The 19,523-nt window shown below is 39.7% G+C and overlaps 1 protein-coding gene across 30 annotated transcripts in view; it reads left to right on the top strand.

The window, feature by feature from the left end:
- JADE3 (jade family PHD finger 3) overlaps nt 1-19,523 on the top strand; it is a 134,385-nt gene that overhangs the window by 24,405 nt on the left and 90,457 nt on the right. For 2 of the 30 annotated variants that reach the window (XM_085007769.1, XM_085007767.1), the window contains exons 2-3: nt 2,184-2,309; nt 18,495-18,561. The exons of 2 other annotated variants lie outside the window; for them this stretch is intronic. In XM_085007769.1, the coding sequence (XP_084863895.1) occupies nt 18,504-18,561 (58 nt within the window). In that variant the 5' untranslated portion in view covers nt 2,184-2,309; nt 18,495-18,503. Of the gene's footprint in view, nt 1-2,183; nt 2,310-2,380; nt 2,441-2,872; nt 2,951-5,292; nt 5,350-11,062; nt 11,186-18,494; nt 18,562-19,523 lie in introns of all 30 variants that reach the window. 26 more of the 30 variants (XM_085007777.1, XM_085007776.1, XM_021080378.2 and 23 more) reach the window with 16 other exon arrangements.

Consider the following 19,523-nt stretch of genomic DNA (forward strand, 5'->3'; position numbering starts at 1 on the left):
CTTGATTACTGTAGCCTTTTAGTATGCCTTAAAATCAGTGTTTCTCCAACTATTCTTTTTTTAAAAAATTGTTTTAGCTGTTCTAGATCTTTTGCTGTTCTTTATAAACTTTAAGAGTCAGCTTGTCTATATTTACAAAAAAAAAATCCTACTGGCATTTTTATTGGAATTAGGTTAAATCTCGGGATGGATCTGATGAATTTGGGGACATTTGACATCTTTAATAATGCTGAATCTTGCACCACATGAATATATTTCTTCATTTATTTTGATTTTCTTTGATTTTGTCCTGCAAGTATCAGCGTTTTAATTTTCAGCATATAGATCCTGTACATGTTTTATTAGATTTATACCTAAATATTTTATTTCTATGGAGTTGTTATAAATGACATATTTTTGGAGTTCCTGTTGTGGCTCAGTGGGTTAAGAATTCGGCTAGTATCCATGAGGATGTGGGCTTGATCCCTGGCCTTGCTCAGTGGGCTAAGGACCCAGCATTGCCTGCGTAGATTGCAGATGTGGCTTGGATCCAGCATGGCAGTGGTTGTGGCTTAGGCTGGCAGGTGTAGCCCCAGTTTGATCCCTAGCCTAGGAACTTCCATATGCCACAGGTGCAGCCATAAAAAGCAAAAAAAAAAAAAAAAAAAAGGATTTTTTTTATTCAGTTCCTAGTTGTTTATTGCCACTATATAGAAATATGATTGATCTTTGTTTTGACCTCATGTCCTACTTCCTTGCCAAGCTGTTAGTTATAAGACTTTAAAAAATAGGTTATCTGATATATTCTAAGCAAACAATCATGATGTTTAGGAATAGGTATATTTTCATTTCTTTCATTCATTCTGTATACCTTTTGTATATTTTTTTGTCCCTTATTGCACAGGCTAAGACTTCTAGTATGATGTTTAATAGGAGTGGTGAGAAAGCACATCCTTTTCTTGTTTTAAGGTCTTTATCAAGTTGAGGAAGTTCCCTTCTATTCCTGGTCTGCAGAAAGTTTCAGTGTGAATGCATATTGAATTTTAACATATGCTTCTGTCTTCATCAACTGATATTATCATTTGGTTTTTCTCTATTAGACTTAATATGTTGATTACATTGATTGACTTTTGAATATTGAATTTGCCTTGTATTCCTGGAATAAACCCCGTTTGGTTGTAGGGTTTTATATATTGCTGTTATATTTGCTAATATTTTGCTGGGGGTATTTGCTTCTATATTCATGAGAGATATTGGTCTCTAGGTTTCTTTTTTTTTTTTTTCTTTTTTCTTTTTGCTATTTCTTTGGGCCGCTTCCGCTGCATATGGAGGTTCCCAGGCTAGGGGTCTAATCGGAGCTGTAGCCGCTGGCCTGTGCCAGAGCCACAGCAACTCAGGATCCAAGCCACATCTGCAACCTACACCACAGCTCACGGCAACGCCGGATCGTTAACCCACTGAGCAAGGGCAGGGACCGAACCCGCAACCTCATGGTTCCTAGTTGGATTCGTTAACCACTGCGCCACGACGGGAACTCCTAGGTTTCTTTTTTGTATTGCATTTGTCTAGGTTTGATATCAGGGCTTCATAAAATGATTTGGGAAGGATTCTCTCTTCTCCTGTTTTCTGGAAGAGATCTAAGAGAATTGGTGTTATCTTTAAACGTTTGTTGGAATTTGCCAGTAAAACCATCTGGGCCTGGGCATTTCTCTTAAAAAAGATATTTAGCTATGAATTTAATTTCCTTAATAGATGGTATATTACTCAAGTTACATATTTAATCTTCAATGAGTTTTAGTAGTTCGTGGTTTTCAAGCAGTCTGTCCATTGCATTTAACTTGTCTAACTTATGTGTATAGAGTTATTCATGATAGCATCCCCTTATTATTTTTTTCTGTGGGGTCTATCGTGATACTCTCTTTCATTCCTGATATTGGTACTTTGAGTGTTCGCTCAAAGTAGAGGTTTATCAATTTTATTGATGTTTTCAAAGAACCAGCTTATATTTTCATTGATTTTTTTTTTCTGTTGTCTGTTTTCAGCTTCACTGATTTCTACTTTATTTCCTTTTTCTGCTTGCTTTGGGTTTATTTTGCCCTTTTTCTAGTTTCCTGAGGTGAAAGTGTAAATTACAGTTGACCCTTGAACAACAGGGATTTGAACTGCACAGGTCCACTTATATGTGGTTTTTTTTTTTTTTTCAGCAGTATTACACAGTCCACATGGTTGGTTGAATCCACAGATGTGGACAGCAGAGAGGAAACGAGGTTATGGAGGAAGCACGGGTACGGAGGACAGACAGTAAGACATGAATTTTCCACTGCACAGAGGTTTGGCATCCCTAATGCCTGCATTATTCAATGGTCAACTGTATTTGAGACTCTTTTTTTTTCCCCTAAAGGAGCATTTGCTGCTATGAATTTCCCTCTAAGCACTGCTTCAGCTGTAGCCCACAAATTGAGTTATGTTGTGTTTTCATTCTCTCTAATTCTCAATATTTCCTAATTTTCCTTAAAAGTTTCTCTTTGATTAATGGATTATTTAGATGTATGCTATCTAATATCCAAACATTTGGAGTTTTCTTCTTTATTTCTTTGTTGTTGATTTCTATTTTGTTTCCTCCATAGTCAGGGAACATATTCTTTATGATTTCAATTCCTTTATATTTGAGGTTTGTTTCGTGACCCAGGATGTGTTCTATCTTATTGAAAGAATATGTATTCTGTGATTGTTGGGCACAGTGTTCTGTACATGTCAGTTAATTCCCCTTAGTTGACAATGGTGTTTAGTTCTTACATATTCTTGCTGATTTTCTACTAGTTCTATGTGTTAATTAAAGAGGAATGTTGAAGCCTCTAACGATAATTGTGGGTTTTTCTGCTTCTGATTTCAGATCTGACAGTTTTTGCTTTACATATTTTGAAACACTGTTGTTAGGCATTTACACATTTAGGATTGCTGAGTCTTTTGGGTGAGTTAGATAATCCTTTAACATTATGCCATGTCCCTCTATATCCCACTTTATCCTTGTAATTTTCTTTGCTATGAATTCTTTTTTCTTTTTGTTTTTGTGGGGTTTTTGGCTTTGCCTACAGCATGCAGAAGTTCCAGGGCCAGAAGTTCCAGGGCCAAGGATCGAACCAGCACCACAGCAGTCACTGGAGCCACAGCAGTGACAATGCCAGATCCTTAACTGCTAGACCACCACGGAAGTCCTTAATCCTTTCTTTTGATCATCATTTGCATCATATCTTTTTTTATCTTTTACTTTTCATCTGCCTATGTCATTATGTTTAAAAGGACTTTCTTATAGACAGTTTGTAGTGGGGTCATGTTTTTTAAATCTGTTCTGACAATCTCTTTTAATTGTATGTTTAGACCATTACACTTAATGTAGTTATTGATATGGTTGGTTTAAGCCTACCGTTTTACTATTTCCTTTGTGTTATCTCTGTTGTTATTTCCCACTTTTTTCCACTTTCCTGCCTTTTGGGTTATTTGAACATTTTTAGTCCTTATTTTACTTCATCTTTTTTTTTTTTTTTTTTTTTTGTCTTTTGTCTTTATAGGGCTGCACCCTCAGCATATGGTGGTTCCCAGGCTAGGGGTCTAATTGGAGCTGTTGCTGCTGGCCTACACCAGAGCCATAGCAAGGCTAGATCCAAGCTGTGTCTGCAACCTACACCACAGCTCATGGCAACACCGGATCCTTAGCCCACTGAGCGAGGCCAGGGATCAAACCCACAGCCTCATGGTTCCTAGTCGGATTAGTTTCTGCTGCGCCACGACAGGAACTCCATCTATTTTTTTAATTCATAATTTTTGAGTTTATCTCTGCATATTATTTGTGGTTGCTCTAGGGATTATAATGTAATTTTTAGCTTTGCAGAGTCTGCTTATAATCAATACTTTACCACTTCAGGGGGAATGCAGAAACCTTATATCCTATAGGTCCCTTTACCCTCACCTCTTTATGTTATAGTTGTCTTATATATTATATCTACACATAATGAAAATCCCTTCACACATTCTTATCAGCTGCCAAACGTATTTTAAAGAATTCAAGAGAAGAACAGTCTATCATATCTACTCAAACATCACCATTTATGTTGCTGTTCTTTCATTCCTAATGTGCTACATTTCTTCCTGCTGTTATCTCCGAACTGTCTGAAGAACTTCCTCTAGCAATTCTTTTCAAGTAGACTGCTGGCTATAAATTTTCGTTCCTGAAGGGTATTTTTGCTGGGTATAGTATTTATGTGTTGACAGGTTCCCCCTACACACACACACACACTCTTCAGACATGTCTTGCCATTTCTTTCTGACTCCATGGTTTCCAATTAAAAAAATCCACACTGGGAACTACCCTAGCTCGGCAGGTTAAGAACCTAGCTAGTATTCGTGAGAACACAGGTTCGCTCCCTGGCCTTGCTCAGTGGGGTTAAGGATTCAGTGTTGGCACACAATGCAGCATAGGTCATAGATGTGGCTCGGATCTGGCATTGCTGTGGCTGTGGCATAGGTTGGCAGCACTGGGAACTCCCCTGGCTCAGCAGGTTAAGAACCTAGCTAGTATTCATGAGAACACAGGTTCGCTCCCTGGCCTTTGCTGTGGCTGTGGCATAGGTTTCCACACTGGGAACCTAGCTAGTATTCATGAGAACACAGGTTCGCTCCCTGGCATTGCTGTGGCTGTGGCATAGGTTTCCACACTGGGAACTCCCCTGGCTCAGCAGGTTAAGAACCTAGCTAGTATTCATGAGAACACAGGTTCGCTCCCTGGCCTTGCTCAGTGGGGTTAAGGATTCAGTGTTGGCACACAGTGCAGCATAGGTCATAGATGTGGCTTGGATCTGGCATTGCTGTGGCTGTGGCATAGGTTGGCAGCTGCCACTCCATTTCAACCCCTAGCTCCAGGAACTTCCATGTGCCATGGATGCAGCCCTAAAGAGAGAAGAAAATCCACAGTAATTCAAATTGTTATATCCCTATAAGATAATATGTTTTTCTCTGGCTGCTTTCAAGATTTTTTCTTTCTTTTTATGTTAAGCAGTTTGATTTGAGTATGTCCAGATATGGGTTTCTTTGGATTTATTCTGTTTGGGGTTTTTCACTGCTCAGGCTATTCAAAGTCTCATAAGTAGGCTCTAGATCTAGAATAGATTGGAATAGTAATGATAAAAGACTTCTTTTGAAAGTATCTTTGCTTCATAGGGACCTATACACAGTAGAAATAGAAATTTTTCTGTATATCCCAGACAGAATTTAACGTAAGTTTAGTAAATTATAGTTGTAACTCCTATTCCCTTTCAGTGATGTGGAAGATTGTTGCAGATGGACTAGAATGGACAGAGTTGAGCCTCAGAGAGAGTGAGTTTTGTAGCTTTACACACCTAGTAAGTTGCAGGTCTATAAGTTAGTTTTCAAATTCTGTTTACACTATTATAATATGTTTCTGTGCACTTACAGAATTTGACCCTCCTCCCAGTCTGAAACTTGAATGTAAAGTTTATGGTGAGATGCTGGTTTGAAATGTCTACTTTTTTAAAAATCAATCTAAATCTGAAATTTTAAATTCCTTCAGGGAAGCATCAAATCTTGGTTTGAGCAGGGATTGGCACACTGTAGCCTGCCAGCCAAATCTGGCCCACTGCCTATTTTAATACAGCCCATAAGCTAAAAATGGATTTTTCTGGTTTTGACTGGTTGAAAAAGAATCAAATGAAGAATAGTATTTCATGACGTACGAAAATCATATGAAATTCAGATTTCAGTGTCTATGTGTGAAGTTTTATTGGAACACAGCTATGTCCATTTGTTTACATATTGTCTGTGGTTTCTTTTATGTTGTAATGACAGAGTTGAATAGTTAAGACAGAGTCTGAATAGCCTGCAAAGAAAAAGATATATTGTCTGGCCCTCTACAGAGAAAGTTTGCTAACTCCTTGTTTAGAACAATGTCCAGTGAATTGAGTGTGAAAATGGTAGATAGAATTCAGAATTCGCTGTTTGAGTAACTGTCATAGGTGTAAGAAAGTAGAAGATAAGGATTATTAACTGATTCCAGTACTAGTCTATTGGCATGTATTAAATATTTTCAATTCTGCGGCACTATGCTGTTAATTTACAGTTTGCCCTTTGGGGAGTTCCCATTGTGGTGCAGCAGAAGCAAATCCAACTAGTATCCATGAGGATGTGGGTTTGATCTCTGGCCTTGCTCAGGGGTTTGGGGATCCAGTGTTGCTGTGAGCTGTGGTGTAGGTCACAGACATGGCTCGGATCTGGTGGGGTGCAGCTACAGCTCCGATTCAACCCTTGGGAGCCTCCATATGCCGTGGGTATGGCCCTAAAAAGACCAAAAAGAATTAAAAGGAAAAAAAAGTAACCATGTGAAGTGATGGATGTGTTAACTTGATGGTGGGAATCCTTTTATAGTGTACAGGTATATCAAAGCATCACATTGTACACTTTAAATATAATTTTGTCAATAAAGCTGAGGGGGAACTTAAATAAATAATAGGCAAAAAAATAAAATAAAATTAGCCTTTCAGATCAAGAGAAATGATTGAAAGAAAAGCCAGAGCTGTTTCTACCTGGTTATTTGAAGAAGATCGACAGTTGGAGGCACTTGAGGCCCAAGTGTGAGGGGCTTAGGGAGGTTTTCTTGGCTGGATGAGATAAAGGCTGTTATTTAAATTCTGTTTTCCCGCTTCCCTGTTGGGTTTTTTTAATAGGTCTAATTACCTTCACTACTGTGGTACAAGTTTGATCCCTGGCCCAGTTACCTAGGTGACTTTCTGTAGGCTTCTTTTGTCAAGTTTTTTTCTCTGTGGTGAGAGGAAGTGGCTGATCACTTTTAAGAGGAAAGCCCAACTCAGACCCTTATAGGTGGGCCTTTCCTCTGGGCTTACAGACCTGCCTTGCCAGCCGGCATCAGAAATCAATTGAGATGTCCATGGCGTGTTTCTCCTAACCTCTTCTTGTCCATCTCAAGGGCCAAATGAGCCACATCTGTACTATGCACATATTTACGTATTTTTTAGGTCCAAGTTAACTTCTGTTACTCATTGAAATTTAAGTTTCTCAGGTGGGTCAGGTGGTTTCTGAGCATTTCATTGTATGAATGTACCAAAGTTTCTTTTTATCTGTTCTGTTGATGGACATCTTGGGGTTTTTTTGCAAGTCTTATTGTGGTTTTAATTTGTATTTCTCTGATGCCTAATACTGTTGAACATTTTTTCATAATTTATTGCCATTTGAATATTCTCTTGTGAAGAGCCTGTTCAAGACTGTTGCCATTTTTCTATTGAGTCATCTGTCTTCTTATTAATTTATTAGAGTTCATTATGTAACTTGGCTATGAGTCCATTTTAGTCTGAGCGTCTTTTCACTCTTAAGAGTATCCTTTTTATACATTCATACAGGAATGTTCATAGCAGCTCTATTTATAATAACCAAAAACTGGAAACAACCCACATGTCCTTCAGTAGGTAAATGGTTAAACAGACTGTGGTACATCCATATAATGGAATAAAAGTAATGAACTATTATTGATACTTGGAACAACTTGGATGGATCTCAGGAGCATTATGCTGAATGTAAAAAAAGCCAATCTCCAAAGTTTATATACCAAATCATTTCATTTGTATGGCATTCTTAAGATGACAACTTTATTGAGGTATAATTTACATGTCACAAAGTAAACATAAATTTAATGCTTTTTAGTAAATTTACCAACTACATAATCCAGTTTTAGAATGTTTCCATCACTCCAGTACAATTCTTTGTGCCCATGTGCCATCACTCAGTTCCCCTCCCCCACGCCCTAGGCCACCACTAATCTACTTTCTGTCTCTATAGATTTGCCTTTTGTGGACATTTTGTATAAATAGAATCACACACTATATGTTCTTTTCTGTCTGGCTTCTTTCAGGTAGCATAATGCTTGTGAGATTCATTCATGGACGTGCCGTGTATCAATAACTCATTCTTCTTTATTGTTGAGTAGTATTACATCATACGGGTTTACCACATTATGATTATCTATTCTCTGTGGATGGACATTTGAGATGTTTCCAGTTTTTGGTTCTCATGAATAGTGCTACTGTCAGCATTCATGTATATGTCCTTGTGTTAGGCATATGTTTTCATTTCTCTTAGGTAGATTCCTAGGAGTAGAATTGCTGGATTATTAGGGTAAATTTATGTTTAACCTCTTAAAGAAACTGTCCAAACTGTTTTCCAGTAGTCCCACCAATTCCTGGAGAATGTTCCATATGCACTTGAAAAGCATGTGTATTTTGCTTATCTTGGGAGGAATGTTTTGTAAATACCAACTAGGTCAGTGTTTGGTAATACTTTTTTATATTCTTTCTTGCTTTTCTTTCTAGTTGTTCTATCCATTTTCAACAGTAGGATGTTGAATTCTGTTTTAGTTTTGAATTGTTTGTTTCACTTCTTTGTGTTTAGTTCATCAGTTTATGATGTGTCTGGGTGTAGATTTCATTGTATAGATTATGTTTGGTATTCTCTCATCTTGGCAATTTTCAACTCTTTTCTTCAAATATTTTTCAGCATCACACTTTTTCTTCTCTGTATTAGATTCCAGTTACACAAATGTTAGATCATTTATTGTTATCCTGCAAGTTCCTGAGGCTTTGTTCTCCCCCCCTTTTTTTCTCTTATTTAAATTGGCTAGTTTGTTTGTTTTCATTTTCAATACCTCCTCCCATTCTGCTATTGTGTTCTTCCAGTTTAATTTATTTTATTTTATTTTTGTCTTTTTAGGGCCGCACCTGCGGTATATGGAGATTCCCAGCCTAGGGGTCTTATGGAGCTACAGCTGCTGGCCTATGCCACAGCCACAGCAATGCCAGACCCCAAGCCATGTCCACAACCTACACCACAGCTCATGGCAATGCCAGATCCTCAACCCACTGAGCAAGGCCAGGGATCAAACCCACAACCCCATGGTTACTTGTCGGATTCGTTTCTGCTGCAGTACAACGGGAATTCCTGAATTTTTTATTTCAGTTATTTTCTTTTCCAGTTCTAAAGTTTTAATTTGGTTTTATCTTCTCTGTACTTTGCCAATAAATTTCTGTTTAACCTTATTTCAAGAGTTTTCAAGTTCGGTGATTGCTCGTTTGAGCATTTTTATAATAGCTGTTTTAACGTACTTGTTAGATAATTTCAACATTTATGTCATCTCGTTGTCATTTATTGATTGTCTTTTCCTGTGTGAATTGATATTTTTGTTTTTTGCATACCAGCTAGTTTTGGATTTTATCCTGGACATTTTGAATATTTTGTAATTAAACTCTGGACTTTGTTTCAGTCCAGTGGAGAATGTTGATTATTTGTTTAGCAGTCAGTTGACCTGGTTAGGTTCAGACTGCAAGTTCCAGCTCACTTTCTCTGGGCTGTAGTTCTGATAGGAGTTCAATATTCAGTGCCTTTGCAGTGCTATTCAGATCTGTCCTATGTCTGACGCCCAGCGGTCAGTCTGAGACCTGAGTGTTTGTCTCTTACTTAGCTCAGTTCTCAAAGTATTTGACATGCTTATTAGGATCGAATCCACATATGCACAGATGGGGGATGATCAGAATTGTTCATTAGCAGCTTTATAGGTTTGCTTTCCTGAGCTCTCCCCTCTTTGTTTTCTCCATGGTACTTTCTGGTATTCCAGAGCTTTCTTTTTTGGTCCTCTAGTTGGAAGCCACCCACTTTCATGATGCACTGCCTCTAGGGCACAAGGGTCAGACTGACAGAGAAAGTAAAAAACAATGGTATGTGGCTTTGCCTTTTTGGAGCTAGCTATAGTTGCACCAAATGGAATGGAATGTTCCTCTCCCTTGAGAGTTTTTCACTCCTACAGTTTTCTTCTGCCAATCAGTTTCGTCGCTGCTGCCACAACTTCCACCGTGGGATTTTCTGAGCATGAGAGAAGGGAAAAAAATGGAGAGAAAACCCCAGGGGATTCCCACCCCTGCCCCGCAGTCTCTCTTATAGTAGTTCCCTTTTCCAAAAAAAGCACCTTGAGCCAGAACATGTGCTCTAAAACCTCACTTTCAGGTTTTGTTGTATTTTCAGACCAGAGAATCCTGGAGAGAAAAAATAGTAAAGTCACTACCAGTTCATTTGTACCAGGCATTTTGATATTCTTCCCTGATTCGCCTGCTGAATCTAATAGCTTCCCATGCATTCTGTAAAGATTTTACAGTTGCTTTCAGTGGACAGAAAGGTGGATGTGTTGATTTCATTTTACCTGGAACCAGAAGTCTTAACTGATTTTTTTAATTGGATTTTTTAAAACTTTTTTTTTGTTTGTTTTTGTTTTTGCTTTTTAGAGCCGCACTGGTGGCATGTGGAAGTTCTCAGGCTAGAAGTCGACTGGGAGCTGCAGTAGCCTCAGCAACGCAGAATCTGAGCCGCATCTGTGACCTACACCACAGCTCGTGGCAACACCGGATCCTTAGCCCATTGTGCAAGGCCAGGGATGGAACCTGGATCCTCATGGATACTAGTCATGTTCATTACCACTGAGCCACAATGGGAACTCCTACTTTTTTTGGTTGTACAGTAAAGTGACCCAGTCATCCACAGTTCCCTGTGCTGTACAGTAGGACCCCATTGCCCATCCATTCTAAGTGTAACAGTTTGTATCCACCACCAAGTATAGTTGATTTTCAGGGTTGTGCCAATTTTTGCTATACAGCAAAGTGACCCAGTCCTACATGTATATACATTCCTTTTCTCATGTTATCTTCCATCATGGCCTATCCCAAGAGATTGGATATAGTTCCCTGTGCTATGCAGTAGGACCTCATTGCCAAAATCCATTCTAAATGTAATAGTTTGCATCTACTAACTCCAAACTCCCAGTCCATCCCACTCCCTCCTCCCTCCCTTGTTCTGTATGTGTGTGAGTCTGTTTCTGTTTTGTAGATAGATTCATTTTAACTGATATTTTAAGCAGTGTTCCTATTTATTTATTTGTTTATTGGCTGCACCCAAACTCCTAAGTGGTGTTTTAGATTGGTTTCCTCAACTCCTCAAAATGTTTATATCTCTGAAATAATAGTTATGAAGATGCAGCGTTTGGTGAAGTTAAGTGGACAAAAGTTTCTAAGTGTAAGCAGAGGAGCTGCACTATTGGCAGAATGATGACCTGAAAAACAAAGCCACTTTTCTGAAGACATACATGGTAATCTCATCCGGAAGCACAGTTCTTTGTCCTCATGCAGCATATCATTGACCTCCTTGTTTTCCTTGGCCCTGCCTCTTTGTCACATTCTCTTACTTCTGTCCTGCTGTTTTTCAGTTAACCTTTGCCCCTCAGGACTTCATTCATCAACTCCTTTCTCCTCCTCCCTCCCGTTTGTCTCTGGTTTCCCATACCCTCTTCTGAACATTACATTCTTATATTTTATCCCAGACTCTATCTTTCAAGGACGATTACACTGCCCTGTGACGTCTTAGGATGTAAGTAGGTTAGGGTGGTGGGGAGTGAGTAATCAGCTTTTGCTTATAGATTAGGGCCAGACCTCAGTCCCTGCAAGACATTGTGGTGGTCTAGTGAGCTGCTTTTCCAGCATATTAAGGCTTTTTCTCTCATATAGTATTTCTGGTGATAGGGGGGCCAGGCCACGTGAAGCGCCAGCACAGCCAGAAATTATCAGTCTAGAAGGAAGGTAGTATTCAGGCCACACTAACCTCATTCACTTGGGACTATATCAGAGCTTTCTGAGCTGTTTTGTTTTGTTTTATTTGCTGTTAATCTTGAAATTTAATAGGGAGAAACTACTAAATAACAGTTACCTTTATGCCAGCATTTCCTATTGTTAGTATGGTACAGAATCACTGCAGGAAGGAAATCCTAAAAGGGCAAAAACACATGGGCAAAGCACATGTTTTTATGTTGCAGCATGCTTTCAGTATTTTTATGGTGGAAACAACATTCCTTAAAAACCACAATAGGCTTCCCAGGTGTCTCTTCAGATCCATCAGGTTCTAGGCATATAAAGGCTGCTCAACTCATAACCTTCTGGGCCATGTACAGATAAACTTGTAGGTACAAAAGATATGGTACCTTTTGGAAAGAAAATCCTCAGGTACAGCATGTTGTCTCATTTACTCCCACTAAAATTCATTATCTTGTCTGGGAGCAAGGCAGCAGCAGGGAGCAGAATGAGTTCTGACCCACTGTTTTTATGCCAGACTGGCGCTCCTCACACAAGGACAGGTCAATGATACTTGTTTTCCACTGCTAAGATTTTTATTTTTTCTTTTGGCAGTAGCCAAGGCACCTAGTTAAAAAGAAAACACTCATTATTCCTACTTACTCCTACTTTTTCATTTTACACAGTAATATTCATTTCAGTGGCATGTTTCTGGTGAAGATCTCTTTAGCTATGGGAGCAGTTTGACTTTGATACTAAAAAAGCTAGTAAGTCACAGAAACTGATTAAATAGGCAACCGTTCTATAAGTAATACTGATTTAATTATGTACCTGAAGTTGACCAAGGCGTGAGAATTAAAGTGAACTTTATTTAGGGCCAGTAGAGTTCTTATAAACACCCCACTCCCCGTACCTGTAATAATTTTCAGGCCTAATTAAGTGAATTATTCTTTTTTTTTTTTCCTAGGGCCGCACCCACAGCATATGAAGGTTCCCAGGCTAGGGGTCTAATCGGAGCTGTGGCCGCCGGCCTACACCACAGGCACAGCAACGCAGGATCCAAGCCGCGTCTTTGACCTACACCACAGCTCACGGCAACGCTGGATCCTTAACCCACTGAGCCACGATGGGAACTCTGAAATATTCCCAGATAAAATCTTTAAAGGCTGTATCGATTTGAGATTATTGCATTATTTTTTTAAAACTTGTCTTGGTATAACTACTGCATTTTCCAGAGCCTGTGAGTCTCTGGTCCCATGGCGATGGAACCTGAGGATTGGAAGGACCTTGGGGATCACCAAATTCCCAGTGCAAGAATCCTCTCCATAATATTCTGTCAGACAGGCAATTGTGTGATTCTTGACCACTTTTTTCCTCCAAAGTATGTATTTTTCCTCCACAGGTGTTTGATGCTACTCACTCATCTTTCCATGATAAGTCATTGTTTATGTCCAAGCCAAGATCTGCCTTCTAGGATCTCTCACCATTGTTCCCAGCCCTCCCCTCCATTACCACACAGACCAAATCTTCTTTGTCCAAAATAGTTAAAGCCATCTATTTTCCTATTTCCCATTCCCCTTTCTCCCACCTGTGATCTTCTCAGGCCAGAAAAAATTCCTGGTTCTTTCAACAGCTTATTTCAAGGTTTTAAATGCAGTGGAAAATTCAAAGAGTAATATAATGAACACTCATATTCTCTGTCAGCCAGAATTATCAACAATTAAGATTTTGTCATGTTTTTCTTAAATAATTTAAACAGTACAGAAATGGTTATTTCCCTTTTGATCACCCTTTCTAGTGTCGTCTTCCTCCTCTGTGTCATGCATATATAGGTATGTTTAAACAACATACAGATTTGTTTTGGTTTTCTGTTTTAATTTACACAAATGATGTTGTTATGAATGTGTCTATATGTTTTGTCCACACAGCAAAATGTCATAGATCTTTCTGTATTTTTTGTATTAATCTTTCCATACTATATATTGTCTTAATCATTATATATAACAAAGTATTTTTGGCTATCTGCCATTTGGGCTTATGATAGGATTGTAGTCCTGTCCCTTTTGAAGTTAGGTGTGGCCATGTGACTTGTTTCCATCAATGAAATGTCAGCAGAAGTAATGGGTACACTTCCAAATGGAAGTTTTAAGAGTTGATGTGATATTCATTCCCCCCACAAATAGAGACAGGGTCTGTCAGCCTGGGTCTGAGAATAACTACGTTGAACCTCACTGCCAACTCACTTTTTAAACATGTAGTATAAGAAATAAATGGCCTTTGCTTGTGTTAAGCCACTCCGATTTTCGGTTTCTTTTATTAATTTGGCAAACTTAGCACATCCTGATATATAAGTAAACCTACATCATTGTTTTAGTGGCTGCAAAGTTTCCCTTATAGACTTTTTCTGTCTGTCCATTTTCCTACTGATAGAAGCCTAAGGACTTCCTGAATTTTGCTTTTATAAACAGTCTTATATTGGTAGTTGTATAAATTGGTGAGAATTTCTCCAGGATATATATCTAGAAACAGGATTGCTGGGTCGCAGGGTATGAATAATTTCAGTTTTATAGGATTCTGTTTTTGCTATCTAAAGCGGCTATACCAATTTACATTCTCACCCTTTCACCTGTCATTTGTGTGACGTGATTCCCAACCCTTTTTCTAATCTTGGTTCCCTTTTCTGAATTCACTTTTTTTTAAGGGTCTCTGAATTCACTCTTGTCAGTCATTGTTTCTCTGTGATACTCAGACTGGAAGTTGGTTGTCCAGTTGTTGTCCAACTGAGGTAGATGATATATTTCTGAATTCAGCCCAAGTTGAATAGCTGGGGGTGTTTGCTGGCATAGAAAACTGAATATCTATCATCCTATATTTAGGAGTTTTTAAAATTGCAGTGGCTTTACATATGTTCTAGTTAAATTTCATTCTGTTTTTGCTTATCATATTAGTTTCTGAATTCTCCCCTTTCCACTGATGAATGTTATTCCTCCTAGGACAGTAACCTTAGATTCATCTACATTACCGATCAAAGTTTGATCAGCACCAGGCCAAAGGCATAGCTCTCTGTCCCATCCCAAGACACTTTTCAGGTTTACCTGTCTGTAGCTGGAATTCTTCATCTTATCACCTGGAAAATTTTGTCAGCTGCACCACATATACTCTACCTGTAAAGAATTATCCCAATGAATAAATTGAATGGCTAGAACAGAAAGGAGTCTGGTGTAAGTTGGGTGTGTCATGATTTTAGAAAGCCCATGCTGGCTGTTAGTGACAATTTTTTTCTTTTTCGAATGCTTATCCAACCAGTGCTTTATTAATCTCATCTAGAATTTAGTATGGAGTGAGACTGAAGCTTTTTATTTGTAGAGATTACATTCCACCTCTTTTTTTTTTTTTTTTCTTCAGTACCGCACCCGAAGTTCCCAGGTTCCCAGGCTAAGGATCGAATTGGAGCTGTAATCACTGGCCTACACCACAGCAACACCAGATCTGAGCCACATCTGCAGCCTACACCATGCTCACGGCAATGCTAGATCTTTAACCCACTGAGGGAAGCCAGGGATTGAATCTGCGGCCTCATGGGTACTAGTCAGTTCGTTTCTGCTGAGCCATGATGGGATCACCCCTTCTACCTCTTTGAAAAAAAAAGGGGGGGGATTTTTGCCTCTCTCCAGTCTTTTGGGAGGTCTGATTTCTGTGAGTTTTCATAGATGAAAGGAAGTGTTTCTTCTATTACGGCTGCGAATAGTTTTTTAGCCCTGAGGAGAGGAACAAGATGATTTTTAGGATTATGAGCATCAGGATGCCTGTGCTCTACTCCCCAGTCAATACGTCTTTTTTTCTTGTATCAGAACCAAACCTGTTCATAGTTCAAGGAACTATAGGGATTTCCTAGGCCAGCAGCTCAGGTCGTTACAAGTTAGGTTTACTGATGGTCTTTCTCTTGTTCTTTGGGACCAGCTACATGCCTTATTCCTATTACCATTTTCATAGTAGGATTCTTAGTTACATGTGTCAGGATCCCAACTCAGATTAGCCTAAGAAAGAAAAAGAAAGTTTACTGTTAAGTGAATAACACATAGATGCTGCTTTTAGGAGTGGCTGTATCCTCTCACTCATCACAGCCCTGATTCTCTTTCTCCTACCTTTGCTTTTCTCTGAGTCAGTTTCACTCATTCTCAGGCAGGCCACCTGCAGTAGATGCGCAGTGCTTCTTTTCCAGTACTTCTGTCAAAACTCTTGGGCGACTTGTTGATGTAGCCTGGTTCATGTGCCTTAGAAGAAAGAGGTGTGTATGGGGGGGGCAGAGAGTGCCCTCACCCAGACCACATGGACTGAGTGAGCCCTCATTCATTCCTCTTTCATACACTTGCTGAGTGCCCACTATGTGATAGGCACTGTGTTAGGCTCAGGGGTTGTTACAGCAAACAGTACAATTATAGTCTCTGCCTTCTTAAAGTGTGTAAGTGTTAAAAAAAAAAGTGGACTTTAATGTGCTCATAGTAATAAAGGAGAAATTATGGGTGCTGGAAAGCAAACCACAGGGGTTCTGACCTACTCTGGGGCAGGTAAGGGAAGGCTGCCCTAAGGAAGTGCTCTTTGGATTGAAATCTAACATGAGTAGAAGTTAGCTATGTGAAGTAGGTAGGAAGGTTGATGACGAGCATTTGGGGGAGAGAGGTGGAATATACAGAGCCTTGGAGGCAGGAAGGAGCATATTTCAGACACTGAAAGAAGGCCAGGATGTTTGGATCACAGAGACTGAAGGGGCAGAGAGAGACATACGTGGGGCTGGAGAGATAGGTTGGTACCACCTCTAGTAAAGCCTCATGATTTGGCAAGAAGTTAGGAAGTCATATAGATAGCCATAGCCCATGTGGGTAACGCATGTCCTACGGCTTAATCTAGTTAATTAACTAGCCAAGATCACTCACCTGGTTGGGATTTAAGTCTTGGCACGCCAGGTATCTGTCATGTGTCCAGACCTGTTTCGGGCATTGCCTCTCCCAGGAAGCAGTCCTTCCTGCCCATGGGAAAGGGTAAGTGTTCCTCCATTTCTGCTCCCTTAGTACTCTGTGCAGAAAACTTTCATGGCTTTATTTACCCCATCCAGGTCTGGGCAGGACATGTTGGTGCCCAGCCAGGCCAATGATTGGCATCCATGAAAAAAAAAAAGTGTTATCATAGCAGGCTTGACTTTGAAAAGTTGTCCCTTGGCTGGCATCTGGAACTTGACTTTCAGGGGGGTTCCCACCATTCCCAGAACTGATAAGTGTGGCTCAGTGTGCCTGAACTGTTTATATAAATAAGGTAGTTTCTGCTGAACATCTGCTTTCCTTCTTGAGGTCTAGAACTTTGATATTTGCCAATCAGAGGGTTCCTGTGTGACCAACCTCCAATCAAAACCCTGGATACTGAGTCCCTGATGAGCTTCCCTACTGAACATTTCACGTGTGTTGTCACAACTTGTTGCTAGGGAAATTAGGTGCATCCTGTGTAACTCCACTGGGAGAGGACTCTTGGAAGCTTGTGCCTGTTCTCCCCTATATCTCATCCCATATGCCTTTTCCCTCTGCTGATTTTGCTTTGTATCCTTTCACTGTAATAAATCCTTGGCGATGAGTGTGGTTATATGCTGAGTTCTGTGAATCCTCCTAGTGAATCACAGAACTTGGAGGTGGTCTTGGGGATCCCCCGATACAGCACCCTTGAAAACCATTGTTAATTTTTTTTTTTTGTCTTTTGTCTTTTTAGGGCTGCACCTGGAGGTTCCCAGGTTAGGGGTCGAATCGAAGCTGCAGCTGCCAGCCTATACCACAACCACAGCAACATCAGATCCGAGCCACATCTGCAGCCTACACCACAGCTCGTGGCAACACCAGATCCTTAACCCACTGAGTGAGGCCAGGAATTGAACCCTCAATCTCATGGTTCCTAGTCATCCGATGCATCATGATGGGAACTCCCCATTGTTAAATATTTTTCAACACTTATTTTCAAAGGAGAGAGTGAGCCTGGCGAGGAACTAGGGCAGAGAAAGGGGCTCTCAATTCACTTTGCTGTACACCTGAAACTAATACAATATTGTAAATCAACTATACTCCAATAAAAAAAAATTTTTAATCTTTATTGAGGATAGCCAAGACATGGAAACAACCTAAATGTCCATTGACAGAGGAGTGGATCCAGAAGATGTGGTACATATACACAATGGAATGTTACTCAGCCATCAAAAAGAAGGATATACCAGCATTCTTAGCAACATGGATGGACCTAGAAATGATCATGCTAAGTGAAGTCAGCCATACAATGAGACACCAACATCAAATGCTTTCACTGACACGTGGAATCTGAAAAAAGGACAGACGGAACTTCTTTGCAGAACAGATGCTGACTCACAGACATTAAAAAACTTATGGTCTCCGGAGGAGACAGTTTGGGGGTGGGGGGAATGTGCTTGGGCTGTGGGATGGAAATCCTGTGACATCAGATTGTTATGATCATTATACAACTACAGATGTGATAAATTCATTTGAGTAATAAAAAAAATGAAAAAAAAAATCTTTATTGAGGATTTCCCTGGTGGCTCAGTGGGTTAAAGATCTGGCATTGTCACTGCTGTGGCATGGATTTGATCCTTGGCCCCCGGAACTTCCTCATGCCACAGGTACAGCAAAAAAAAATAAAATAAAAAAAATTGGGTTCTTTGATGGGCTCTATAAGAGTGAACATGTGAAACTCAGTCCCCTCCCTGCTTTACTTCTGAGACAGCTTATGCAAAAGCAAGTATCACTTACATTTTCTGCAGTGGAACCCTCTGAAATTGTTTTTTAGGTGGTCGGGATGCTATCAACTGTCAAAGTAGGAATGTGGGGTTCTGAATTCAAATGTGGGGAGAACAGTAAGTAAAGAACTTTTTTATCAGTCTACCTCCTGTGAATTGCTGATATTTCAAATTACTATTAGTAGCTTTAGGGGTATTTTGGGCACTTTTGAGTTTTACAGTTTTTCACTTGGTAAAAATATTACTATTTCCATAATCTGCCACCATTGTTTTGCTTTCGTTGCATATCAGGGATGATATTTCCTAAGGGAAAACTTAATCAGACCGTGCTATAAATCTTCTTGAGGAAATAGAGAAAAATGGTTATTGAAAACACACTTGATGAAAGATCTTATTAAAAGAAAAACCTTTGAAAGAGGAAAACATCCTGTACTGCGGGAACAGAGGTGGGATGATGGAGTTTTGCTGTCCCTGTTTTGCATTTCTAACAGTAAACTTGAAAGCACAGGATCTTCTGACCATTGAAGCTGAAATTATGTATTCAGTGTTTCTCACGAAATAACATTTACTATTAAAAAGAGATTGCATTTATATTTGTCTTGGGTAACTTTCAAAGAAATTGCATTTATATTTGTCTTGGGTAACTTTCAATGCAGAAAATTCTAAAAATTTTAATGCAGAAAATTCATAAGTTCAAGACCCACGTGAGCACACAAGAGCATTACATTGATTACATGTCCGTGTATTGGCTGATTCCTGAAATGGTGTCTCAGAAGGATTAAAATTGAGCCTCTGTTCTGAACACGTGGTGTTGACTGTGGCTTGGGAGTGTGCCAGTTAGTTGCAGCACCTGCGCCTCCTCACAGGGTCTTGTTGCGGCTGTTCAGGAAGATGGAGGGCAACTGCCTCACCACTCTAGCCACAAACATAAGGCTAGGAAGCCTGCCTATGAAGCTTCTTCTCCTGCTCTGACTGACAAGAGATCCAGAGATGATATTCTAGCCAGCTGGCTGCAACTTTGGGGCAGTAAAAGCAGAAAAAAATGAGAATAAAATCAAGGCCCTCCCGCCCCCAGCCTA

Source organism: Sus scrofa, chromosome X (genome assembly GCF_054392235.1).
Source record: "Sus scrofa isolate SSC_HxYL_T2T_F1_AM1 chromosome X, Sscrofa_HxYL_maternal_Yorkshire_Landrace_v2.0, whole genome shotgun sequence".
In the NCBI taxonomy this organism is placed as follows: domain Eukaryota; kingdom Metazoa; phylum Chordata; class Mammalia; order Artiodactyla; family Suidae; genus Sus; species Sus scrofa.